This window comes from Camellia sinensis, chromosome 15 (assembly GCF_055761805.1).
Source record: "Camellia sinensis isolate YWXY chromosome 15, ASM5576180v1, whole genome shotgun sequence".
Lineage (NCBI taxonomy): Eukaryota > Viridiplantae > Streptophyta > Magnoliopsida > Ericales > Theaceae > Camellia > Camellia sinensis.
In genome coordinates, this window is record NC_138975.1 from 102,690,870 (window position 1) to 102,716,407 (window position 25,538).

Consider the following 25,538-nt stretch of genomic DNA (forward strand, 5'->3'; position numbering starts at 1 on the left):
TTCTTCTTTTTTTAGTAGTGGTTTGATGATTGACTATCTTAATTTTTTTTTTTTTTTTTAACAGAAATATGTGCTAGAGGGAGTTATGTAATAATTTATAGTGTCTTTTTTTTACTTTTGGATTAAAATAGCTTATTTCCAAACATCGATCCTCTACGTTTAAATTATACTGATCCTATTGAAGTTTAAAAAAATTATAATGAGTTTTACAATTTTAGTATAATTACATTAAATTCTTTAATTGTTATAATTCACATAATATTTAGAATATTTTTCATCAATAATTCGCTAGTCATATGAATTGAAAAATAATATTATTATCTTTTTTACATTGAATGTATTTTCTCCTTTTTATCATTATTTATTTATTTTATTTTATTTGATTGAATGAAACAAAAAATAGAAAGCAGGAAAACAAACTAAAGCTGGAGAATGTCTGCCAAAAGAATCTCAAGCTCTTGCAGAAGATGAGACACCCAGTCAATAGGAAGTTTGTTGCTATGATTTCATTCTATTTGTGTTAATTTCGATTACTTTAACCTAACAAAAAGGAAGATTCGTATAATTACGCTAAAATTATGAGACTTCATGTATTTTATTCAAATATTACGAAAAACTAATGTGAATTATCCTTCTTTTTTTTTTTTTAAATTACAATTTTATCATAATACAAAATATTTTCATTATAATCTTTCAAACTCTAACCGTTACATCACCATTGCCACCACCAATAGTAACTCCACTTACCAAGGCTTACTCTTCTAGATTCGACCCATTGTGAAGAAAATTAATTTAAAGTAAACATTTGGAAAAAAATATTGTGAAACGACTTGCAATGATAATTTGGATCTTTAACTGGTCTCCATTTTCAGATTTCAATTTGCACTCTTTGATTCTATGGGTATGTTTGTTTTCAGATCTAGGTAGGATGGATGTAATTATTAGTGAGAAAATTATTAATGTTGGATTTAAGTAAAATTGCATTTGTTTATTAATAATTGTTAGTATGAAGATAGTTAATTATTTTTATATAAAATAATGAGAGACTACAAAAAAATAAAAAAAATAAAAAAAAATCCAAATCAGCCATGGTTTTTCAAAACAGCCCATGGTTTTGAACTTCAATTTGCACTTGGGTAGGACAACTGCCTGGACGTCCTCTCAGACAAGCAGTTCCACTCTAATTCCAACGGACTATTTATGAATACCATATTCTCTGGGTGACTACTAGTCCGCTTCTCCAAGGACTTTCATAATTCGAACGGACACCGAATCTAGGCTTCCATTTTGCAAACAAACATGATATTAATACTTTACCTCACTAACAATCCAGTCCAGCCATTCAATTCGGAAAACAAACAAGGCGTATGTGCTTTCTCTCTCTATCTCTCCATTATTTTTCTTATTTGTTTCAGTTCTTCATCTTTTTCTCTTATTAATTTCTTGTTTCAATTTTTTTTTTTTTTTTAATCTTATAAATAATGTTAGAAAACACTAGTTAGTGTAATAATAAATATACCTACTAGACACGATGTTAAGTGGGTCATGTTTTCAAGTAATGAATAGCACATGTATATTTATGTTTTTGTTAGTGTCTTCGGTAGTACACTAATGAGTGATTTTGGCATTACATTTTTTTTTACTGGTTCTCTCTTCAACTTTATTTCATTTTCTATTTTTTCTTCATTCTGTCCAATTCTATTTAAATATTTCTTCTTCTTCTTCAGTTCTTACTCTTATTATTTCTCAGTTCTCTTTTCTTCATCAGCCCTTCAACAACTAAAAATATTTCTAAAAATTGAACAATCAATTTTTAACAAAGATGAGATTTATTCTTAACTTTATTTTAAACCCAAAGGTTATTTGTAGGTTTTTCAAAATTAAAGAAATTTACAAATTTATAAGTAAATTTTATCTCAATAACTTTACAACACAAGAAACCTGTATCTAAAATTTTAATTATATAACTATGACATTTATATAAAGTATAAATTTTTTTTAAAAAATCCCAAGTTTAAAAAATTGTCAACAATTTAGTGTCAAGTGTTGGCGAAGATGGGATGTAGAATGATTTTCTAGCAATTTGTTCATATATCCTATTGAAATAGAAACATCTAATGATATAATTTAGTGATATTTTTCAATTTCGTGTTAATCGAAATTGATCGAGTCTAATCTGAAAAAATTTAGTGTTGATTTAGTGGTTTTTAAGTACAAAACAGTCAGGCTAAGCATTATCAACTGTGCTATTTCTTTAATATCTTGAGAAATATGCAACTGCGAGCACATAAACTTGGCAGGTTCATGATCTACGAGAAAACCAAGCAAATGATCATTAGCATTTTTAAACAAAAGAATCACAAATGTTTCCAATAGTATAATAAAATGAACTTCATATAATCAGAAAGAAAACCAGCATTGTCTCATATTTTACCTCACTTCCACAAACATAGCTCACATTAAACATCAGAAAACCAGAAAAATAAATAAATAAATAAAAATTACATTTTTCCTTCTCACTGTATTGCCAAATGTTGTTGCCGTCTGAGGAAAATCTGCATATAGAACCTCCTTGTCCGGAACAACAAAATCAACGCAACAAAAAACCCAGAAAGACTAACACATGCCAAGATGAAAAAAGATAACATGAAGCAATGACTACCGTAGCATGAATTCCCCTCACCCGCTTCTTTATCATAAATATAGCCAATTACAAACACAGACAGTATGGAAGCTCCAATAGGGCTTGCCATGGTAATGGTGTTAAAAATAGTACCCATATGCAAAACACCATATATCTCAGAAGTGATAGTTGGCATAAGTGACCATTGTGAACCATAACAAACTCCAACTAGTATTGAACCCACAAACAAATTACCGGGAAAACCAGAAGCAATGATTAGATGGCCAACCGTCATAGTTCCCAGAGTTAGAACCATAAACAATGGTCGTGCCCAGCCTCGTGTGTGAAGGAATATATCTGATACATATCCAGCTCCAAACCGTCCTAGGAAGTTCCATATACTCCATAAGGAAACTAATGTATTTAACTGCACAGTTGTGTAACCGAGTGATTCCCCAATTTGGCTTATGTTGTTTAATGTGGCCAATCCTGAGCCCATTCCACATAACATGGCGATAAACAATAACCAAAAGTTTATGGTACGCATTGCTTGCAGGAGATTCATTTTACAAAGATACTCGATAGAATCTTCCTCCGTAGAGAATTTCTCAGAATCAATTGTAGATTCATCAATTAATAGGGTCCTCTCGTTGGGTGGTGTTTGTGGTAATCTCAGTGAGTCCTCTTGTTGGGCTTTGATCGCAATCCCAAGAAGTGAAGCGAGAAGAAGAAGAAGCACTACAAATGTAAGAAGGCGTGCCCAGAATGGAAAAGTAAATACATTTTCCAAGATTATCAAGATCAAGAGATACGCAGCAACAATCAAAGCGATTGCTGAGAAACCATTCAGATGCTTCTTGTTGTCTCCACTGTTTGTCTGATTAATTCTTACCAGGCACATGAACAATAAGGAAACAAAAGTTGGCAACAGTGCAAGCATCAATATGAAACTGCTTGGATTGTCCTTGAGAATTGTATGATACGCTTGTACAAGCATTGCTCCACTTAATCCAAGAAAGCCCTGGCCAAACAAGAAGTTAAGAGAGGAGGTACTGTACTAAATATAATTATAGTAGTTCTAAATGATTGAGAATTGACAACATGTAGATTATAGCTAGAGGAAGAAAAAACAGTATAGAAACAAGGTACATCTAAATTGTCAATGTCATTCTCTTAGAACCCTAAAGGCAATTCTAGAGATATTACATAATACACTTAATTCAAGTACCATGCGAAACATGAAACATATCATTTTTCTTTTTTTTTTCTCGTAGCAAATAAATTTACATTTTGATATGATTGTACATTCAAGAGTAATCTTTTGTAAGTTTTAAAAATAGGCGTCTTCAAATTTCAAAGGCCCATTGTATACTGCAGTGCAGTGATTAAAGATAGGGCTTAAGCGTAAGAAATTTCAAATGTTAGGTTATTAAGTACGAGGACCGAAGTTTCTGAGAACACCACTTTTGTGCATATTATGCCAAAGTTAGTAATGTAACCCATCTATTTCAGTCGGCATCGTTGATTATTAAAGGACCGACTCTAGGGAATGACCATTTTCAGAGCTTTCAAATTTTGATTTATAATTCCTTGCAGTTTCTTCAAAAACTAAAAACGATAAAATACAGTTAATTTTTTTAAATTTTCAACACTACTTCCCTGCAATTCCCTGCAATTGATAAATAAAAGAAGCAACAATGGTTGCAATAAATAATTGGATGTGAAGGATTATTAGATTTTGACAATAAGAATTCACTAAGAAAGAGTAATCACAAAAAAAAAAAAAAAAATAGGAAGAAGCATGTTTCAAATCGAACCGAATCTTTTATCTATTTAATCAACTGAATGAAACCTGTACGATGAAAAATTGAAAACTCTATTGTGTGCCTATCAACATGGTAAAATGTGAATGGCTTATCAGTGCCAAGTTAAGAAGCTGAGGAAAGAGATAGAGTTCATAACAACAAAGTCGGGATAAAATATATGTCATTCATGAAAACAAAGTGATGATTTTCAATTTTGCATCATACTCTCGATTAAAACTGGCAAATAAATTGCAACATTAGAGAACACTAACACTTTGACAATGGCTTTCAACTAACTCGAGAGTAGTTCAATGGTGCTTTTAAAAGCTTTTAATAGCCATATCCCACTTCCATTCTTTGGCCCAACCATATCTTTGTCATCTTAGCATGAAAATAAGATGACTACAAATCCTTTGTTCACTTTCTTCACTGTCTCAAATCTATTAACCATAGTTATTGTTAAATATAGTAACTATATATTCTATCTATCATACATACCATATTATATTTATTATCATATTTAGGATTATCATACTTAGATTTCTCTCCTCCTATATAAAAGAGTCTTGTATACATTGTTAAATAATTATTCAATACAATATTCAATATAATATTCTCCTTCTCTCTTTTAAATATTATAACATGGCATCAGAATTAGGTTAAGTACTTAGTAATTTCACTTCACCAGCGGGCGGCAACCTTGCGTTAGCCACCCACCGGACCGCAACCTATCCTGTTGCCATAATTTCTTTTCAGTATCCCTTTGTGGTGATCTCTTCCTCTGTCCACTAGTTTATTCACACCCCAAATATCTCTATCATATATATATTTTTTACTCGCAATATATTTTTGTGTGTTTTTGCTCCATTTTGTCTTTCCCTCTGTTTCAACCTCAAATAGGTTTTTATCTTCAAACCTATTTGATAAGGGGGTATTATATCTATATTATGGTGAGTATGGTGATATATCATGTGAACCACCTAAGTCGCCTCTTCTGGCGCACAACCTGAGCCACCTCCTCTGGCGCACCATCTAAGTCACCCTTTGACGTACCACCCAAGCCGCCTTCTCTGGCTCACAATCCAAGTCACCCCCTTGGCGCACCACCAAAGTCATCCCATCTGGTACACCATCCAAGCCGCCCCCTGGTGCACTTTCTAATAAGTCGCCCCTTGGCACACTCAGTCATCTGTTGCCATCATCGTTCAACACCACATCATAAGGTATGTATCTGCCATGCTTGCTGGTTCAACATCCAGTTCTCTATATCAGTTCAGCATGATCCCTTTAAACTGTTCCGACATTGATTCCAGTTAGTCTCTACAACAGTTTGACATGACCCCTTAAATTGTCTCGACATTAATTCCGGCCAATTCGTACAACGGTTCGGCATGATCCCGTAAACTGTCTTGACATTGATTCTGGTTAGTTCCTACAATGGTCCAGTATGACCTTAAACTGCCCCGACATTATTTCCAACTAGTTTCTACAATGTTCTAGTATAACCATAAATTGTCTCTTGGCATTAGCTCCGACCTCTAATCTATCTCAAACACCCATGTGCACCCATCTGGACTTTGCAATCTATTTGCCTCGGATCTATCCATATTTTATTTTATTTTTAATTTTATTTCATATTTTAGTTTCTCTCTCCAAACGTAAGTTAGTATCCCTACTTGAGTTTAAGGGGGTGTTAAATATAGTAACTATATATTCTGTCTATCATACATACCATATTATATCATATTTAGGATTACCATACTTAGGTTTCTCTCATTCTATATAAAGGAGTCTTGTATACATTGTTAAATAATTATTCAACTCAATATTCAATATAATATTGTCATTCTCTCTCTTAAATATTGTAACAGTTACCAAACGATTAGGCAGATTGGCTGATCATGTTTTAAAGAGAAAATATGAGACATGATGACAACTGACAAGAGAGAAGAGGACATGTGATCCCAAATAACATACAAGACTAATAGCGGCGATAGGCATTAGGTTTCATTTTTCATTCCACCTCCTTTTTACAATTCAAAAGCCTTGCACTAAGCAAGCTATGTAACTCGTTGGGTAAGAATTTGTAGGCTGCTAACCAAGTCAAGGTTCAAGACACCTTCCCTTCTCACTACTAGATCCTTGTGGCAATATATACAAAAACCTTCTTTTAATAGCAATGCTACCATTTAAATAGTCATATAGAGAAGGTTTGGATCCCCTCCACATGAATATGGGACTCACACCCCTCTTTTAAACAAGCACCCAGTTATGATTCAATGCATGTAGTCGCAAACTCAACAAACACCATGGCACTGATTCAAGCCTAAAAATTGGCAGTATATATATATATATATATATTTTGATTGACACTGGAATGTCCGGATGAAAACCCAACTAATCCCTAGGAGTCAATAGGCGTCGACAAGGAGTTTTCTTTAAGTGCACTACGGTTAATTTAAAGGTTTTCTTCAAGTTCGATGGACCTAAGGAATTGTTAATGAGTGCTGCTATTAGCACTCCATCAATTATTTTGGACCCCTATTTCTTTGTACCCCATTTATAAATTTTAAAACTCCGAAAATTTCTTTTCTCCCCCCAAAGAATACCAAAATTATCCTTGTGAAAATATTCTACTCATTCAATTGAATGCACAACCCTCACACCTCCACAACCCCACAAGCCAAAAAACCTCTCTTCCCAAAACCCTAACAAAACCCATGAAGGTGATTACTACTTCATCTCCACATACTTATTCATGACTTTACAGTGAGAAAATAAATGTAGGGTTTTTAACCTTCAATCCTTATAATATATCAGTAAGAAATTGGGTTGGGTTTTTTTTGCTTGAGAAAGAAGAAGAAGAGCCAAGTGTGATTACTGTCAATTGCCCTGATAAGACTAGCTTAGGTTGTGATCTCTACCGACGCATCATTTTCTTCAGTTTTACCATTGTCAAAGTTGGTTATCTGTTCCTGAATAAATAAGAAATGTTTGGTTACTTGATCTTGAACAAATAAACAATGTTCGAGCCTGTGTTCCCGAATTTCGATCATATATTTGGGAGTTCAGTCTTGAAAAAATAACGAATAGTTTCTATTATTTTTTGCCTTTTTTTTTTTCTTCAAGAAACTTACTCTTACAAGGCCAATCTCCTTTGAGCTAAAAACACCATCAAAGTTATGAACCTTCTTTGAGCTTTTATTGTTGTACTTCTCTCGTATCATGGAGTTGTGGTTGTCGAAAAAACTTCTACTCATTTTCATTGCCGAAGAAGTGTAGTTAATCAAATGGTTGGCACCGTTATTATCGGAATATTGTCGTCAAAGGGTTTTCAAGGTTTTGAGGGCAGGTAGGTTTTAAAGGTGTGATTTGGGGAAGATAGATGGGTGGTAATGGAGGTTGGTACTCTCATAAACCCTAATTCATGATGTAGTGGGTGTGTGGGCTTAATTGTGAGATGAGATGTCCCAAAATTATTAATATCTTTTTTTAGTAATTTCATTTGAGGTTATTATTGTAATAAAAAAAAGACTAAAAAATGGGAGATCCAAAATAATTGATGAGGTGTTAATAGCAGTACTCATTGTTAATACCTAAGAGGTTTCGATCCCTAAAACTTAGAAGGAGCACACTCCTAAGACCAAGGCACAGAGCCAAACTATCGGCAAGAAAACTAAACGTAATACTGTTTGAGTTTGTTTCGTAGAGTGTGCATTTGTATTTAATTATTAGATGGATAATGGGATTTGATGGAAGTAGGGGAGGTTGTTGTGTCCTGTCGGTGATAAGTTTTTGAATGGTTAAAGTCAGTGGGGGTGTGTTTTGTTTTGTTAGAGGGTAGGTTGTTTTCTGGAGCCTTTTGGAGGGGGAGTGGTGTAGCATTTTTGCATGCAAGATGTTGAGTGGATTTGGTTGAGTCTGCAGGAGGGGCAGTGTCTTGTGGAGTTAAGATCTTCTTAACTTCTTTTTCGTTAGTATCTGTCTTTTTGTTGTTTAGAAATATTGTGAGGCTTAAGGGTGGTTTTATGGATGCGAGCAATAGTAGTAAGTGTTGGATTTATTTTCTAGTGTGGCCCAATAGCTTACATATTTTTACATGTTTTATTTTATTTGGACTCCACAATTGGATAAAGCCAATATTATATATAAAGTTCAGTAGTTAGAATTTAAATACAATCACTCTTCTAAGATAAGAAAGAAACCTTGATGGATTAGGAATTCTTCTGATAGAGTTTATTTGGCCCTCTTCTCTCCTCTATATAAGGATGGGTGACTCCCCTTTCATATCATGAGTATTTTTCCATCACTTTAAGTTTTACAGTCATCCTAATTAAGAGAGACAGAGAGAAGAAGGTGAGCCAAAAATTCAAGGTTCAACTATTAGGAGTATTTTCTCAACTTCTCTAATTCAATGGCTGACAAAGGTATGTTCGTTTTATTCTTGAGTTGTATTGAATTCAAGATCCTGTTAAGTTTAATTCCGCATTATTATTATGGTTACATGTATTATTAATACTTACATGTGGTATTAGAGCTTTAGTTTTGTGAATCAATACACCTTGGAATAATAATATATTTATGATACTGTTATTAATAAACGGTACCTTTGTTTTATTAAAAGTGTTGACTTTAAAATATTATCTCAATTTGTTTGTATTGATCAAACGTGTAATGATTTTTGTTATGCTATTTACATGCTCTCCATAACCCTTTACAATAAGCATATACATAGCCATGACTTTAAAGTTTGCATGATAATAGTCCACTTATCTACCACATAGGTTGGTTGGTTAAATTTAAAGTTAAAACCTTGCCTTCTTATTAGAAAATTGGACAAGTTTTTTTTTTTAAAACAAGCCACGATAAAAAATTTGACTCAGGCCGTTACTTAGTCGTTGCATAATCCAACTGATTTTGCTACCAATTTTGGTTGACTTGGTATATCAAAATTGATTACAAATTATCGGATTAAAAGTGATTTTAGAATTCATTGAATCATTCAGTCTGTTAAATAAATATTTGATTGTATTACGTCAAAGAATTATGATTTTATCTTGTCTGATTATGTACACTTTATTATTAATATTTATATATTTTCATGATCTAAAATTAATATCATGATATAATTTTATGACATTAACTATTAAATATTTAAGTGGTTAATTCATATTAGGTATAATTCTTATTGACCATTATATGAGATATTCATGATTGTCATATTATATATATATATATATATATCTATATATTCATGTTTGTCTAGAGTTATTATTATTATCATATTGGTAATTGTAATCACATAAAAGAAATTCTAAAAATCATTAAATAGTGATTTAATTAATGATAATTAAATAACTCAAATTAATGAATAGAGAATATTGTTGGTTTGTTTCATATTCATAGGGTTTACTAATTTAGTAGCTGCCAAAGTGGCCTAGATTTGTGAAACTTATGAATATAGAACTACATAAAAGAATTGTTAAAAGGGTAACATTAAGGTTGATAATATTTTCAATTGTAGTTATAATTAGGAGATTGAGACTAGCGCAAAGGAGAGTCACTTTAAAATAATTATAAATTGGGTAGGATAATGTAACTTATGTAATTTGACAGATTAGAATTGAATACCCAAAGGTAACATGACTAGTTAAAAAATTGCATAAATTACTTTAGACCTACATAAGTGATTCTTGACGAGTGGACAATAGATATACCCAAGTTTTGCCCAAAGGAAAGACTTATGTGATATCAATAGTTCATCATAATTCTCAAAGCTTCAATATGTATATTGTTTATGCCTTTTTCCGTGTTACTTATGAGATCTTGTGTTAACACCTCTTAAGATCTGTCAAAAAGATAGCTTGCTATCTAAGGTGATTAAACTTAGAAGGGAGGCTATATTGACTCCTCCGACCTTCCAGGGATCTTACTTGGTTATTGACCAAAGGACTCTTTAGTGACGTTACTCTAACGCTTAAAGTAAAATTTGGTTAAAGGCTGTTGAAGATCGACAAGCCACTTGCTGGCACTATTATGGTTGAATTAACAACAATGAAATATAATGGCCATCGAGGAGTTTAGGATCACATCCTCAATATGGCGACAAAGTTGTAAAACTTAAAACTTTAGGGATGCAGGTTGATGAAACTTTCCTCGTGCAGTTTATTCTCAACTCACTTCCATCACAGTTCAGTGCATTCAAAAGTCACTATAACACCAATAAAGATAAGTGGAGTTTGAATGAGCTGACTAATATGTGTGTTCAGGAGGAAGTGAGGTTGAGGGAGGAAGGACGTCAAACTGCATTGGCTGTAACTCATGGAGCTATAAAGAAAAAGATGGGTAAGTGTGTAAAATCAAAGAAAAATCCACCAAAGAAAAAGAATAAACCAGGGGAAGAAAATCAGGCTCAGAATGGTTTCACTGTCAAGTGCTACTTTTGTGGCAAGAAGGGACATGTGAAAAAAGACTGCAGCAAGCGAAAGGCTTGGTTCGAAAAGAAATGTAAGAAATTTTTTTTTGTTTGTTATGAATCAAATCTTGCTGAAGTATCTTCTAATACTTGGTGGATTGACTCTGGGGCTATGATCCACATTACAAATGACATGCAGGGATACCTCTTAACCAGGAAACCGAAGGAAAGTGAAAGATTTGTCTATATGGGGAATCGTCTCAAAGCTGAAGTCGTAGCTGTAGGAACCTACCGACTGATCTTAGAGACGGGTTCATCAGATGGATCTAGAAGACACTTTTTATGTTCCTTCAATTTCTAGGAATTTAGTTTCGTTATCCAAATTAGATCGTGTTGGACATTCAGTTTTATTTAGTTGTGGAAAACTCAATTTAATGTTTAATTCAATAATAATTGGTTTCGGTAATTTATGTGATGGTTTATATAAAATTACCTTAAATCATCAGTTTGCACAATCATTAGTAACTCTGCATTCGAATATTGGTTTAAAACGTGGTCTAATTAATGAAAAATCCTCAATCTTGTGGCATAGACGGTTGGGGCATATCTTTAGAAATAGAATTGAAAAAATTGGTGAAGAAAGGGATTTTGGAAAACTTAGACTTCACTGATTTTGAGATATGTGTGGATTGCATTAAAGGAAAGCAAACCAAACACACCAAGAAATGTGCCACAAGAAGTAATGAGCTTCTTGAGATAATTCATACAGATATTTGCGGGCCACTCAACATCCCATGTCTTAGTGGTGAAAAATATTTTATCACATTTATAGATGACTTCTCACGTTATGGATATGTGTATCTAATTTATGAAAAGTTTCAGACTGTTGACATCCTTGAGGTGTATATAACTGAAGTCGAGAGACAATTAGATAGAAATGTTAAAATAGTGAGATCAGACAGGGGTGGTGAGTATTATGGTAAATATGATGAGTCAGGCCAAAATCCTGGCCCATTTGCCAAATTCTTAGAAAAGAAAGGCAATTGTGCTCAATATACAATGCCTGGTACGCCACAGCAAAATGGAATTGCTGAAAGGCGTAATCGTACACTTAAAGATATGGTTAGGAGTATGTTAAGTTACTCAATTATACCTATTTCAATGTGGGGTGAAGCTTTAAAGACTGCAATGTATATCTTAAATAGGGTTTCTAGTAAGGCGGTCCCAACAACTCCTTTTGAGTTGTGGACTGGTAGGAAGCCTAGTTTGAGACACTTAGATATTTGGGATTGTCCAGCAGAGGCAAGAATCTTCAACCCACAAGAGAAAAGGTTGGACTTAAGAACAATATGGATATTTCATTGGTTATCTAGACAAGTCTAAAGGGTACAAATTCTATTGTCCTAATCACAGTACGAGGATAGTGGAGACTGGTAATGCTAGATTCCTAGAGAATGGTGAAATTAGTGGGAGTGAGAAAACACGAGTGGTGAATTTCGAGGAAATTAGGGTGGATGTCCCAACATTTGACCCTTTTCAAAAAAAAAAAATTATTGTACCTCAGACTTTTCCACAAGCCGAGGGAAACGAACAACATAATGAAAATCCTTCACCACCTCATGTTTCACCACTTCATGAAGATACCACCATTGAAAATATTATAGAACCACCACAACCGCCAGTTATGAGAAGATCTCAGAGGGAAAGAAAGCCTGCCATTCCAGATGATTACATGATGTATCTACAGGAATCTGATTTTGATATTGGGATTAACAAAGATCCAGTCTCATTTTCACAAGCCATGAATAGTGATGATTCTTCTAAATGGGTCAATGCTATAAATAAAGAGTTAAAATCCATGGAACAGAATAGTGTTTAGGATCTCGTTGAATTGCCTAATAATTGCCAAAAGGTCGGGTGTAAATGGGTCTTCAAGACCAAGCATGACGCAAAAGGCAATATCAAACGATTTAAAGCCAGCCTTGTTGCCAAGGGTTTTGCTCAAAAAGAAGGCATAGACTATACAGAGACCTTCTCTCCAGTATCCAAGAAGGACTTGCTTAGAATCATCCTAGCATTGGTAGCTTATTATGACTTAGAGTTGCATCAAATGGATGTGAAAACTACCTTTTTAAATGAGAATTTGGATAAAGAAATTTATATGGAGTAGCCAGAAGGATTTGCAAAGAGAGGTAAAGAACATTTAGCGTGCAAATTAAAGAAATCCATATATGGCCTTAAACAAGCCAAGCAATGGTATTTAAGGTTTAATGATACCATTATCTCTTTCGGATTTAAGGAAAATGCAGTTGATCAGTGCATATATCTGAAGGTTAGTGGGAGCAAGTTCATTATTTTGGTGCTATATGTGGATGACATTTTGTTAACTAGTAATGACCTTGGCTTATTGCATGAAATCAAGGAATATCTCTCCAAGAACTTTAAAATGGTCGATATGGGTGAGGCAAACTATGTTATTGGCATAGAGATCTTTAGGGATCGATCTCGAGGATTGCTGGGACTATCTCAAAAAGGATATATTGATCGTGTTTTGGAGAGATTCAATATGCAGTTTTGTTCAGCCGGTGATGCATCCATCACGAAGGGTGATAAATTAAGTGAAAAAACAGTGTCCAAGGAATGACTTGGAAAGAAAACAAATGAAAGACATTCCATATGCTTTGAGGCTACAAATCATGCTTTATGGTTGTGAAATTTCATCTCAGGACTTGGTGTTGTTGACTCAATTGCTAGGCCGCTGAAGATATATTGTGACAATACCGCAACAGTTTTCTTCTCTAAGAATGGAAAGTACTCTAGTGGTTCCAAACACATGGAAGTAAAGTACTTAGTCGTTAGAGAAAGAATCTAGAAACAACAAGTGTTAATTGAAAACTTAAGCACCTCTCTTATGATTGCTAATTCATTCACAAAGGGATTGCCACCAATGACATACAAAGAGCATGTTATCAGGATGGGTCTTTTAAGCAACCTTTGATGTGTATGGTTAATCGTGAGTGCTTATTTTTATTTGACACTATTTGCGCAATAATAATTTTGTTTCTATTTTTTCTGTTTCTAAAAGTGTGTGTACACATTAATTTGAATATTGATAAACAGGGAATGTCTTAACAAGACAAATTACAGGAGCCTTTCAGGAAAATAATTATATACCCCGATAAAGGACTGGGTTGGTGAAGGTTATCAATGGTGTAGTGCATAGAAGGAAATATGACATAAATGTTGTATAACCGCTATGACTTACATTAGTGATCTGAAGTAATCACAGTATTATAGTTTCTAATATATCTGAACTTATTGGCTATTTTTAAAATTCGTGATCACGTGTCAAAATTTTTAGTGTGGAATCCAATGAGTCAAAATTTTTTATAAGTTGCATATTTTTTGGAAAAACTCATAATTGCATCATAATCGGCTTAATGGGCAAAGTGGGAGAATGTTGGATTTATTTTCTAGTGTGGCCCAATAGCCTACATATTTTTACATGTTTTATTTTATTTGGACTCCACAATTAGATAAAGCCAATATTATATATAATGTTTAGTAATTAGAATTTTAATACAATCACTCTTCTAAGATAAGAAGGAAATCTTGATGGATAAAGAATTCTTCTGATAGAGTTTATTTGGCCCTATTCTCTCCTCTATATAAGGGTGGGTGACTCCCATTTCATATCATGAGTATTTTTCCATCACTTTAAGTTTTATAGTCATCCTAATTAAGAAAGACAGAGAAAAGAAGGTGAGCCAAAAATTCAAGGTTCAACTATTAGGAGTACTTTCTCAACTTCTCTAATTCAATGGCTGACAAAGGTATGTTCGTTTTATTCTTGACTTGTATTGAATTCAAGATCCTTTTAAGTTTAATTCCGCATTATTATTATGGTTACATGTATTATTAATACTTACAGTAGAGATATCTTATACTTTCCAAATCTCTCTCAATCCATATCATCTTCCTATATCTTTAATTTCATATTTTATTAAAAAAAAAATTTACTAATGAAAAAAAAAAAGAAAGACTGTGCCACCAAGCCAAACCCTTGAGGTTAAAAAATTGGCAGTAGATCAACAGTAGGACAACCTATTACGCAACCTTTAACTAATACAATGGGCTTGATGTGTACAAGATCTTTTCTTTTTGTCTTTGTATATCAAGTTTGGTGCCTACTTTTTTTTTTTTTTTTTTATCAGTAAGTTTGGTGCCTACTTGAGCAGAGCATTTCATGTGGCAAAGAAAAGTTTGACTTTGCAACCAAATTTCCTACCTAACAAAAAGGAAACTAATATGGAAGGGTAGATTGAAAAGTAAGTGGGTTTCCAAATATGGGTGGGAATTGTACCATTTCATATCATTGTAGGTTACGATGATCTCCATTTCATACCTTATCTTTCCATATTTTCTTATGGGCTATAATTTAAGTGTATACGATTTGAACCATCTATCTTATACACCTTGCAATAAAAGTTATCAATACAAAAAATTCTACTTCATTAGATAAGCATAAGTACAAGAATAAATCACATTTTATTTTATAAAATAGATGATTTAAGTTTACAATTATATTCATTCATTTCATAAAATGCGGTTTAAGTTGATTTTTTGCATTGATAACTTTTACTGTAAGGCCTATAAGATATATAGTTTAGATCATCGATATGAGTTTAAATTGGAGCCTACAAGACGGGTATGGAGTGATGAAGGTATTGAGGGGAGCTCATACCAAACATGTTTGTATCTAAAATTTCCTAACACGATCCATTTAATTGAATGTGTCAATTATTTTGACACTGATTAGACTTATTTACAATTGTGTCAACCCAAACATGATACTCCTAACATGGTTAACATAAAAAATTATTTTAAATTATAAGTAAGTTGTACAACCATTTCAAAAAAAAAAAAAACTTATTTCACATCATAAATAAGGGCAACATGTTTAAATATTAATATCTACAAGAATAATATATAGAAGAAAAAAATTACATTTAGGCTGAAATAACTCAAACTAATTATACTTACATGAATGTGCAAGTCACAATAAGATAAAAAAAAAAGAAAGTAAAGTATAATTAGTAAATAAAAATAGATATTAGTATGTACACTAAATTATGAATATGATAAGATAAAAAAAACCATCAAAAAGTTATTTTATGAATTCATATCAAGTATACATTCATGGTAATATGTCATTAGGTTAAACTTTTCTAAAAACTATGTACATCAAAACATGAATTGTAAATGTCATTAATTATAATACAGTGAGCCATTATGTTAAGCCAGTTATGAAGTATTTAAGAAAATATTACTGATTATAATTTATAATGTATGAAACCACCCCACCCCCTAGCTTCGCCTCTAGTAGTCTTCTTCCAACTCATTTCTATTTATTTGAAAATTTTCTCAACTTTATTATAGTAATAATTATTACTAAAATAAATTACAAAATATAATACAGACATTTAAGCTTTGTTTGGTAATACTTATTTGCATGTTCACTTTTGCTGAATACAATAACTTTTTACATGATAAAAATAATAATTTTTTTAAAGCAATTATGAAAGAGGTCATTCTATCGTACGCCTTAGGAGTTTATCATGGGTAAGTTATAAAAAATTTCATAACTAAAAACATGATAATAGATAATAATCAAATACTACTTAAAACATAACTAAAGACGTTCTTAGTTATAACTAAAATAACAATCACAGCCTCTGTTTGGAAAGTGAGTTAGTTTTTTGATTTTTTGATTTTTTGATTTTTTTGACTATTTTAGCCTGGGCTAAAAAGCTTGGTTTGGGAAGGACTTTTTGGCCTTTTGACTTTTTTTACTTTTTTTGTGAGAGAATAGTGTAATGATTATGGGTTGGATGTGATGTTTTGTTTGTTGTGTCTAAAATAGCCTATTTTGTCTTTTGTGGCTAAAATAGCCACAAATTCTCTTGCCAAACGGACCCACAATAAGTCATTGACAAGCGCCCTATTTGTTGTAGATTATTCGAAATTAAAAATTGATAATCAAAAAGTAGAAGTTAAAAACAACTCTTCCCTAACTCATAGCCCCAATGACTCAGAACTAAGTGTTACAATCAAACATCACTTAAGAAATAATATGTTTAGACATAACTAAAATAATAATCACAGTAGGTCCTGTGGGAATCAATGACATTTTTTTATTAAACATATTAAACAAAGTCACTAATGGTTAATTTTCAGTGACAATTTAAAAATTTTGTCACAAAAAATGTCACTAATTGTAAGTTTTAGCGACAATTTTATAAAAAAAAAAGTCACTAAAAATGTCTCTAATTTTCAACTTTCAATGACAGTTTGAAAATTGTCACAGAAAAACGTAACTAGTTATAAGTTTTAGCGACAATTATAAAAACTGTAACAGGAAAAAAGATACTAATTGTCAATTTTTGGCAACATGTGCCAAAAATCGTCACAAAAAATTATTTTTAGAGGTGATTTTGTTAGGATTTGATGGGAATTAAATTCAACTATTAGGATGTATTGGTAGTTTACCTAAAAATTTTCCTATAAAAATATCTAACTATATTAAATTCTAAAAAGACCAACAAAAAAAAAATTTAAATCTCAGGCGACTTCATGGGTGTTTGGAGTTTGCACTTTTGTTGGTTTATTTTTGTTTTCAGTAATTTTTTTTTTCTAATTTTTCAAAAAACTTTAAGCTTTTAAAGATCTACTCGACGAGGCAAACAGGAAAAATTAAATTTTTAAAAAATAAATTATTAAAAAAGTCAAGAGAAGACAAAAAAATATGCTAGAAATAGTAGATTTTTTTTAAAAAAAAATTAAATTTAAATTTTTATTTTTTAGACTATTTTTTAAAAAAAAAATTAAAATAATTCTATAAAAAATATCACTAAAATAGAAAAAAAATTAAGAAAAAAAAAGTGAGTTATTTTGGAAGTTCCAAAGCCACAATTTTATTTTGTTTCTTTTATTATTTTTATACAAATATATGAATGCAGTCTTGATTCTTATATTTTATCGGTAAATTAAAAATACATCTCTTGAATTTATTTAAAATACAAATTGTCTTATATGGTTCTAAAAATTATATCTCGTCCCTTTCACTTTTTAATTGTATAACAAATAATCCATTTTATTAATTAATAATTAAGTCAATTAACAGCCTTTAATGATGTTAGAATTATATTTTAATTAACAATTCATGTAATTTTATTGTTGTATAGGACAACAGTTAGGAATTTTAATTTTTCTGTTAATTTTGTTAAATAAAAATTTCTAACAATAGAGTTTTGTAATTTTCAAAATCACAAAGAAATATCCATATTATAAACAAATCTTAAGAATTGTGTTTGTAATTTACACTATATTTTATGATTGATTCATGAGACAGAATATACTCATTATATATAGATCACCTTCAATCGAATTGTGATTAATTGGAGTTGGTCCAACTAGGGGGGATAAATATTGGGTTGGGTTGGGTTGGATTCGGGCAATGCTAACAGTATATAGTAAGAGATTGTGTATAATTCCAAATTTGACCCGACTCAATATCGAGTCTAATTTAGCCATCCTAAATCTAGTGTTAAAAGAATATCTAAATCCCAAACCTATTTACTTAACTCAATGGATATAAGCTATTAAATTATTTATTTTATTTTTTTATTTTGAAGGGTTATTAAAAAAATTAAATCTTTTTAATAATTATTTGAATTTAAAATATTAATAAAATTTAATTATAAAATAAATATAATCTTTTAAGAATTGCTTTAGTTTAAGTTATGGGAAATTCTAATATACATACCCTTGAAAGAGGTGTATCATATGCATCTCTAATTATGCCATTTTTTTTTCTTTAGTTATGACCAATTTTCTTATCTAGTTATGATATTATTTTAGTTATGACTCTTTAGTTATTATGAGAACCCGAATATAAAAATAAATAAATAAATTATAATAATTTTACAAAGAGTTATGCTAAGTATTCCAAATAATCTACTAAATTTTCTATCAAACCTACCCATGTGGGTTTGTGTGGGTCCAACACCCATATGAGAGGTTTGATAGAAAATTTAGTGGATTATTTGGAATTGATAACATTTTCCTTTTACAAATGTCAAATGTTTTGTTGGTGAGTCTTTTTTAAATATTATTATATGACATTTTAATTAATTTTAAACTACAAATAATTTATATGTATGCCATGTAGTGGATATTATTGATCATATAATGTTAGTTTATTTAGATAAATCAGATAAAGTATTATAAAATAAATAAAAATAATTAGTAAGTGATCACACTACAAGAAAAAGCAGATTTCGCGACTAAAAATTGAATTTTCGTCGTTGAAAGTAGGACAATTGGCGACTAAAATGGAATTAGTCGCCAAAAGTGTTCACTTTTGGCGACTAAAACAGTTTAGTAGCCAAATGCATAGTTATTGGCGACTAAAATCAATTTCGTAGCCAAAAGTAGGGGTTTTGGCGACAAAAATTCAATTTAGTCGCCAAAAGTGGAGATTTTTGGCTACTAAAAAAAATTAGTAGGTAAAAGGAGGGGTTTTGCCGACTAAAACTCACTTTAGTCGCCAAAAGTAGATGTCTTTGGCTACTAAAAAAAAATTAGTAGCTAAAAGGAGGGGTTTTGCCGACTAAAACTCACTTTAGTCGCCCAAAGTGGCCTAAATTTTTTTTAGTAAATAATTTATTTTTTACATAAATTATATTGAATTAAAATAATTATATTTATATATATTATTTTGTATTAATACCGGTTAATATACTATATAAATAATATATATTGCATATATATTCATGTGAAGTTGTAGTGGCATAGTGGAGGGAGTGTGTTGCAAAAAGGCTTGGAATGTGGGACGGTTGGGGTTCGAAACTCAGGAAAAGCAAAAAAAAAGTGGGTTTTTTTTTTTCGCCAAAACTCTTTATTTTGGCGACTAAACCGTTTAGTCGGCGATTGAGTGACTATTGGCGACTAAATTATTTGTCGCTAAAGACCTGATTTCCAAAAGTGTAAAACACTATTGGCGACTAAATTATTGGTCGCTAAAAACCTGTATTTTGGCGACTAAACAAGTTTTAGTCGCCAATACCTCCGCCGACCAGAAATACGCGACAAATGTGGCGACTAAAAAATTTTTTCGGGGAAGGTAAAATTTCGACTTTCGGCGACTAAAAACAGACTTTTGGCGACTAAAAATTTAGTCACCAAAAGTGATTTTTGTTGTAGTGACATTTTGAAAATTTGTTACAGGGAAGATAAAACCCTAATTCTGAGTCATAATTTTGTTGGGAGATTTGGTCAAAATTTGCTAATAATAAAATTTTAATGTATTAAGGACAAACACAAAAAGTTTTCTTTGAAAAGTTCAACAAATATCACTGTTATCAAAATATTAAATTTTAAAATAATATAACTTTTGATGTACATGTTGATTTTTAATAAAATTAATATTTTTAGAATTCTCTCATCAAGATCTATCAAATAAGATCTATGTTAAGCATGGAATTCTTATAAAAAAAATTACTACCGTTGAAATTAATGTAAACAGTAACAGTAAACATGTTACTCTGTTTGACAGTAACATATTACTCTGTCTCACAATAACATGTTATTCTGTTTGACAATTATTCTATTTGACAGTAACATGTTACTTTGGCAATATTATCCAAAAAAGAAAAAAATAAAACAAATAAAGATATCTTACTTTGTGCTTACTCAACTATGTGTTTTCTCCTTAAGGAGTTTATGAAGAAAATAAATTGGGTCGTTCTTTTCACCAAACAAACATCCAATAGAGGGGTTTTGACTAAATTTTCCAATTTTTTTTTCTAAACTTCCTAGCAGCCCTGTGAGAGAGAGAAAAAGCGAGAGAAGGGTTGCATGGGAAGAAGATTGACGGAAGGAGCAACTGAGTATTTTATATATTCACGTATGTTATCGTTTACTTTAAATAAGGCTATGATGTAGTCCTTGAATTGCTGAGATCATTGTTTTACGAGGATGATGGATGGTGGTGTGAAAAATTAGTGATTGGTGATGGGAAGTTTTAGATGTAGTTGATTTTTTTACAAGCAAGTACAAGTGGATGTTGTGGGTGTAACTATGGTGCTATGTATATTGTTTGAGGCTGCAAATATTAATGCATGAGTGATTCATCTAGTAGTTTAGTCTTGGCTCATCTTTTGTACTGTAACAACTTATGTGTATATAATAATATTAAACAATAAGTCCACTTATTAGAATCTACACGTAAGTACCCCTAATATATTTTCTTTTTATGGAAATCTTAAAGCAAATTAAGGAGCAAAATTCATGCTTAAATGGTGGGTGAATTTTTAAAATTCCGCACAAAATTGCTAACTTTAAAATTATCGTTTTCTTTGGGTATTAATCTAAAAATTATTAAATCAGTGTCATTAGAACCGTTTACGAGTCTAATTTGTTACATATTTGGCCTTGTGTTGATCGTTCGTGTATATTAAAAGAACTGTTAATTTCTTTAAAATGCTGCAAAAAGCGGTTTGTGTAGATATAATTAATTGTAAATAATTCATATGATAAGCAAATTGAGTGAAACCAATTGAGTTTGAAACTTAGAACATAGTAGTTGATATTTTGGGGGTTTTTTGATTTTTTTTCTGAGCGATGTAGTGTGGGTTTTTAATTTCTAAGTTAGCAAACAGTATAGGAAAACCTGTCTAAAACTCTATTTTACCTCAAAACGTCATTTAATTAAGTTTCGATCGCAACCTATGTTTTGGTTAATTTTGGACCTTGAAGAACATGAACCTAGACATAATTTAAGAGTAACGTTGAGTTGGGTTGAGCCGTGTTGGTGCGCTTTAGCTTGGGGTTACCTAATTTATTGTTCTCTTTAGTATTTTTGAGGTAGTAGTAAAATGTAGTTTTCATACTTGGTTCAGAACACTAGTTGGACTTTTGTATTCTATTCGAGGACTTTATTGTTTCTTCATCACGTGAGTAATTTTATGCTACATATTTTTATAAATGTTTTCTTTCCCTAAAATTATTTGAAAAGTAAATTGTTGTTTCGTGACCAAACAACTTTTTCAAAATAAAAGGTGATCCAGATAATAGGAAATTTATTCCAACCTCATTCTTCCTAAATTTTCTATTTCAACAAATAAGCTCTTAACAGAATTATAGATGGACAGTGAGAGAGACCAGACCCATTTCTCTTTTCTTTGTTTCCCTCCTTACTGTTCAAAGAACAAGTCATTCTGTTAAGTGTATATAGACTTTCTTTGAGAAACAATATATAGAACTAGTGGTTGTTGAATGAGATACTATATGTATAATAAGATCTTGCCTTGGGAGAGTCACATATTGTGCATTTATCTCTTGTTTTATTATTTTAGAAAATGGATTTATACTTTACCGACTCATTTCATATCATTGTTCAAGCGTTAAAAATTGGGTTAAATTATTATTATATTATTGAAACTGAGCTATTTCTAAAATCTGTGTAAACTTGGCATATTGTAAATTATTTGTTATGATCTCATGTTTATAATGGTGAATTATCATATTTTGCGAAACTGAATTGTATTGATTATTGAGACTATTTATATATAACAGTTCAGGTAATTTATTCTACTGTGTGTGGTGACTTTGATCACTAGAGAATAGATCTGGGTTGGGTGATGATAACTCTAGTGCTCAACGATTGTAAGGAACACACTTGGGCTAGGCTAGGTGACTTTCAATCGGATCTTCTTAGAGAAAAGACCTAGATTGCCACCCCGAGGATGACTCTTGATTCAATATTAGATTCAACAGGCTTATTGCCTCGAGAATTTTGTGACATGTTACTTGAAATGCTTAGTACCCAAATAATGATAATAATTATACTATTGTCTATTTTTAAGTGGAGAACGCCCCTTGATATGTTCTTGAGAGACGTGAATATTTTTAATTGATGAACTGTGAAATCTTCTTTTTAAATGAGATTGTCTTTTTCAAAACTCTATGCCAATCTAGTTTCTGTTATATACAATCTTATTTTGGAATTGAACCTTGCTTTCAAAATTGTATTTTATTATCCATACTTTTACTCACTGAGTTATCAGCTGACTTAATTGTTAAACATTTCCAGGTGATAGAAGGATTTAGAGTGGACTCATGACACAGTGGAGACTTAATTGTATGGACCTATAAAACATTCATTTATTTTGTTTTAACTTGTTATGTCGATTTTGTGCATACATTTTGGTGGAGTTTCATTTAGGATTATTTCGTTATGTGGGCTGTTTGTATCCTACTAAATATATGGATGGTATTGATTAGGGCTGGTTTTGCCCAAGTTACTCATCACTTATGACTAGGTCCTGTTTTGATTTATTTATGTTAAGGATCTACTATTGCTTTTATTTTATATAGGTATGGTTTCATATTTAAGCTTACATATGCCTTGGGCTAAAGCTATGTAGGCCACTACTGGTAATGCCCAAATTTGGGAGGGGTGACAGTTATGTATCATGTTGTATTTAATTATGACAATTTTTTTAACTGTAACTCCAAAAATATAAAATTGTGCCATTTATTTTTTCAGTTACAAGGTGCACCACAACATTTCTCTTAAACTATAGAAAGTGTGTATATATATATGTGTGTATTTTTTTTTTAATCTTTTATCATTGTTTTAATTTATTTTATAACTAAATAATATAAATATTAATATTTTTTAAATGGACAAGTTGGGTTAAGCTAGACTAAAACTCTTTATTTGAAACCAAACTTGGAAATTAAGGTGAAGTTTGGCATCTACTAAGAGGTTATTTGGGATGTCTTAAATAAGTGTACTTTTTGTTTTTTTAGATTAAAAAATTGAGATTGAAAATATGGATGTTTGGGTTAGCTTTTTGACTTTTTATGAAAAAATGTGTAATAAAAAATTGTAAAAATTGATTTGTAGGGAAAAATTCGAATTAAGAGTTGTGCAGCTATAATTGTTGACTTTTGGTGAATAGTGTTAACTTTTTAACTTTTTAAGTAACTTTTTGACTTTTTGACTTTTTTACAAGTTCCCAAACTTGGCCTAAATAATACAAAAAGACAAAAGTCACTATTCTATTTAAGTCACATCATCTTATTTAAATTACATTACCTCTCTAACATATCATATCAAACCCAACCCATATAAGCCAATAAGTCAAAAAGTGTACTTTTTTAGAACATCCCAAACTAACTCTAAATGAGTTAAATATATATTATTATTATTATTATTATTATTATTATTTTTTTGTCTAATCCAATCTTATAAATTAAACATTTTTCTTTAAAAACATGATGATGTGATAGTTCGAAATTATTGTATAACATTTTCTGGCGATACTGGGTTGGACTTGGCGATACTAGGGCGGTGTTTGGCAATTTTGTTTTTGTTTTTGTTTTTTTTTTCACTACAAGATAAATATTTTACAAAATTAAAAAAAATAAATTTAAACAAAATATCATATTAAATTTTATAATTATTTTACTTTTTTTTATAAACATCACATCCAATTATAAAAAAACTCAACTATCTTTTTAAACACAATTTTTTTTCCCTCTAATAATATTTTATAATTAAAAAAATTTAAAAAAATTCGCTTCCCAAAAACCGACTAGGTTGGTCTAGGTTGTACTTGGCGGCTCGGGCGGGCCATTGGCCGATTGTCACCCCCTAACGACAATTCCAAACTGGCAGTCAAACAGTTTACTATCAAGCACTCGCCCTTGGACTCGGTCGAGCAAAAGCAAATGAATAGAATCAAACATACCTTCATGATTCCGACGACGGTTCCACTGTAATCAGGGAAGTTGTGAACGGCAGTGACCACGTTGGCCGTGTTGAAGAACGTCTGAGCGTGCGCCGCCATCAACATGAAGCAACACATCGCCGGCAGCGGCGGCCGGTAAATGACTCCGACCACCGTGAGCCAGATAAGGAAGTAGCCCGCGAAGCACTGAATCGCTCCCGCCACGTGGACCACCCATGGCCCGGCCCGAAACCACGGCCACCGGCCTCTGCCGCGGTGGAGCGTGACAGCGGAGTAGAGGAGGCCGGAGAGGATGCCGACGTTGGCGCCGATGTCCTTGAAGGCGGACACGATGTCGAGCGTTGATTGGTCGTAGCCTTGGGTGGATTTGAGGATGGAGGAGTAGATGGCGAAGCCGTATGATGAGCCGCCGGTGCACTGGATCCATATGCTCGCTACTGCGGCTATCCATTTACTGTTCTCCATTTTTTGTTGTTGTTGTTGTTGTTGTTTTCTTATTCTCAGAGTGTTCTCTCACTTCTGCAAATTCATATTTTCAGATAACATGTCTAACAGATACAGATATATCTATATCTACCTTTATACTATTATTAACTTGGTATCTATGAATTTCCTTATTTCTTTTTGTCAAGTCACATTCTCTTTTTATATTTCTTCGTAAAGAAGGTTCGGTTCTTATGTTAAATGCCAATTTTTTCATTAAAAGGGAAAAAAAATAAAAAATAATAGTTAGAAGAGAGATAAGATTTGAATTTAATACCATTTACTTAATTTACTAAATAATATCATTTAAACAAAATAAAAAATATGTTATGAATTTAAAATTAAAATTTATAATTTAACTACACTCAGGGATTTAAAATTAAAATTTATAA

At 31.6% G+C, this 25,538-nt stretch overlaps 1 protein-coding gene across 1 annotated transcript; it reads right to left on the reverse strand.

The window, feature by feature from the left end:
• Positions 1-2,373: 2,373 nt before the first annotated feature.
• Positions 2,374-25,334, reverse strand: LOC114288535 (protein NUCLEAR FUSION DEFECTIVE 4). Its single transcript, XM_082909082.1, has 2 exons — positions 24,664-25,334; positions 2,374-3,644 (listed from the first exon to the last, which is right to left on the reverse strand). Exons 1-2 carry the CDS (start codon positions 25,126-25,128, stop codon positions 2,517-2,519), a joined length of 1,593 nt encoding a protein of 530 aa, XP_082765208.1. The 5' UTR covers positions 25,129-25,334; the 3' UTR covers positions 2,374-2,516.
• Positions 25,335-25,538: the final 204 nt, after the last annotated feature.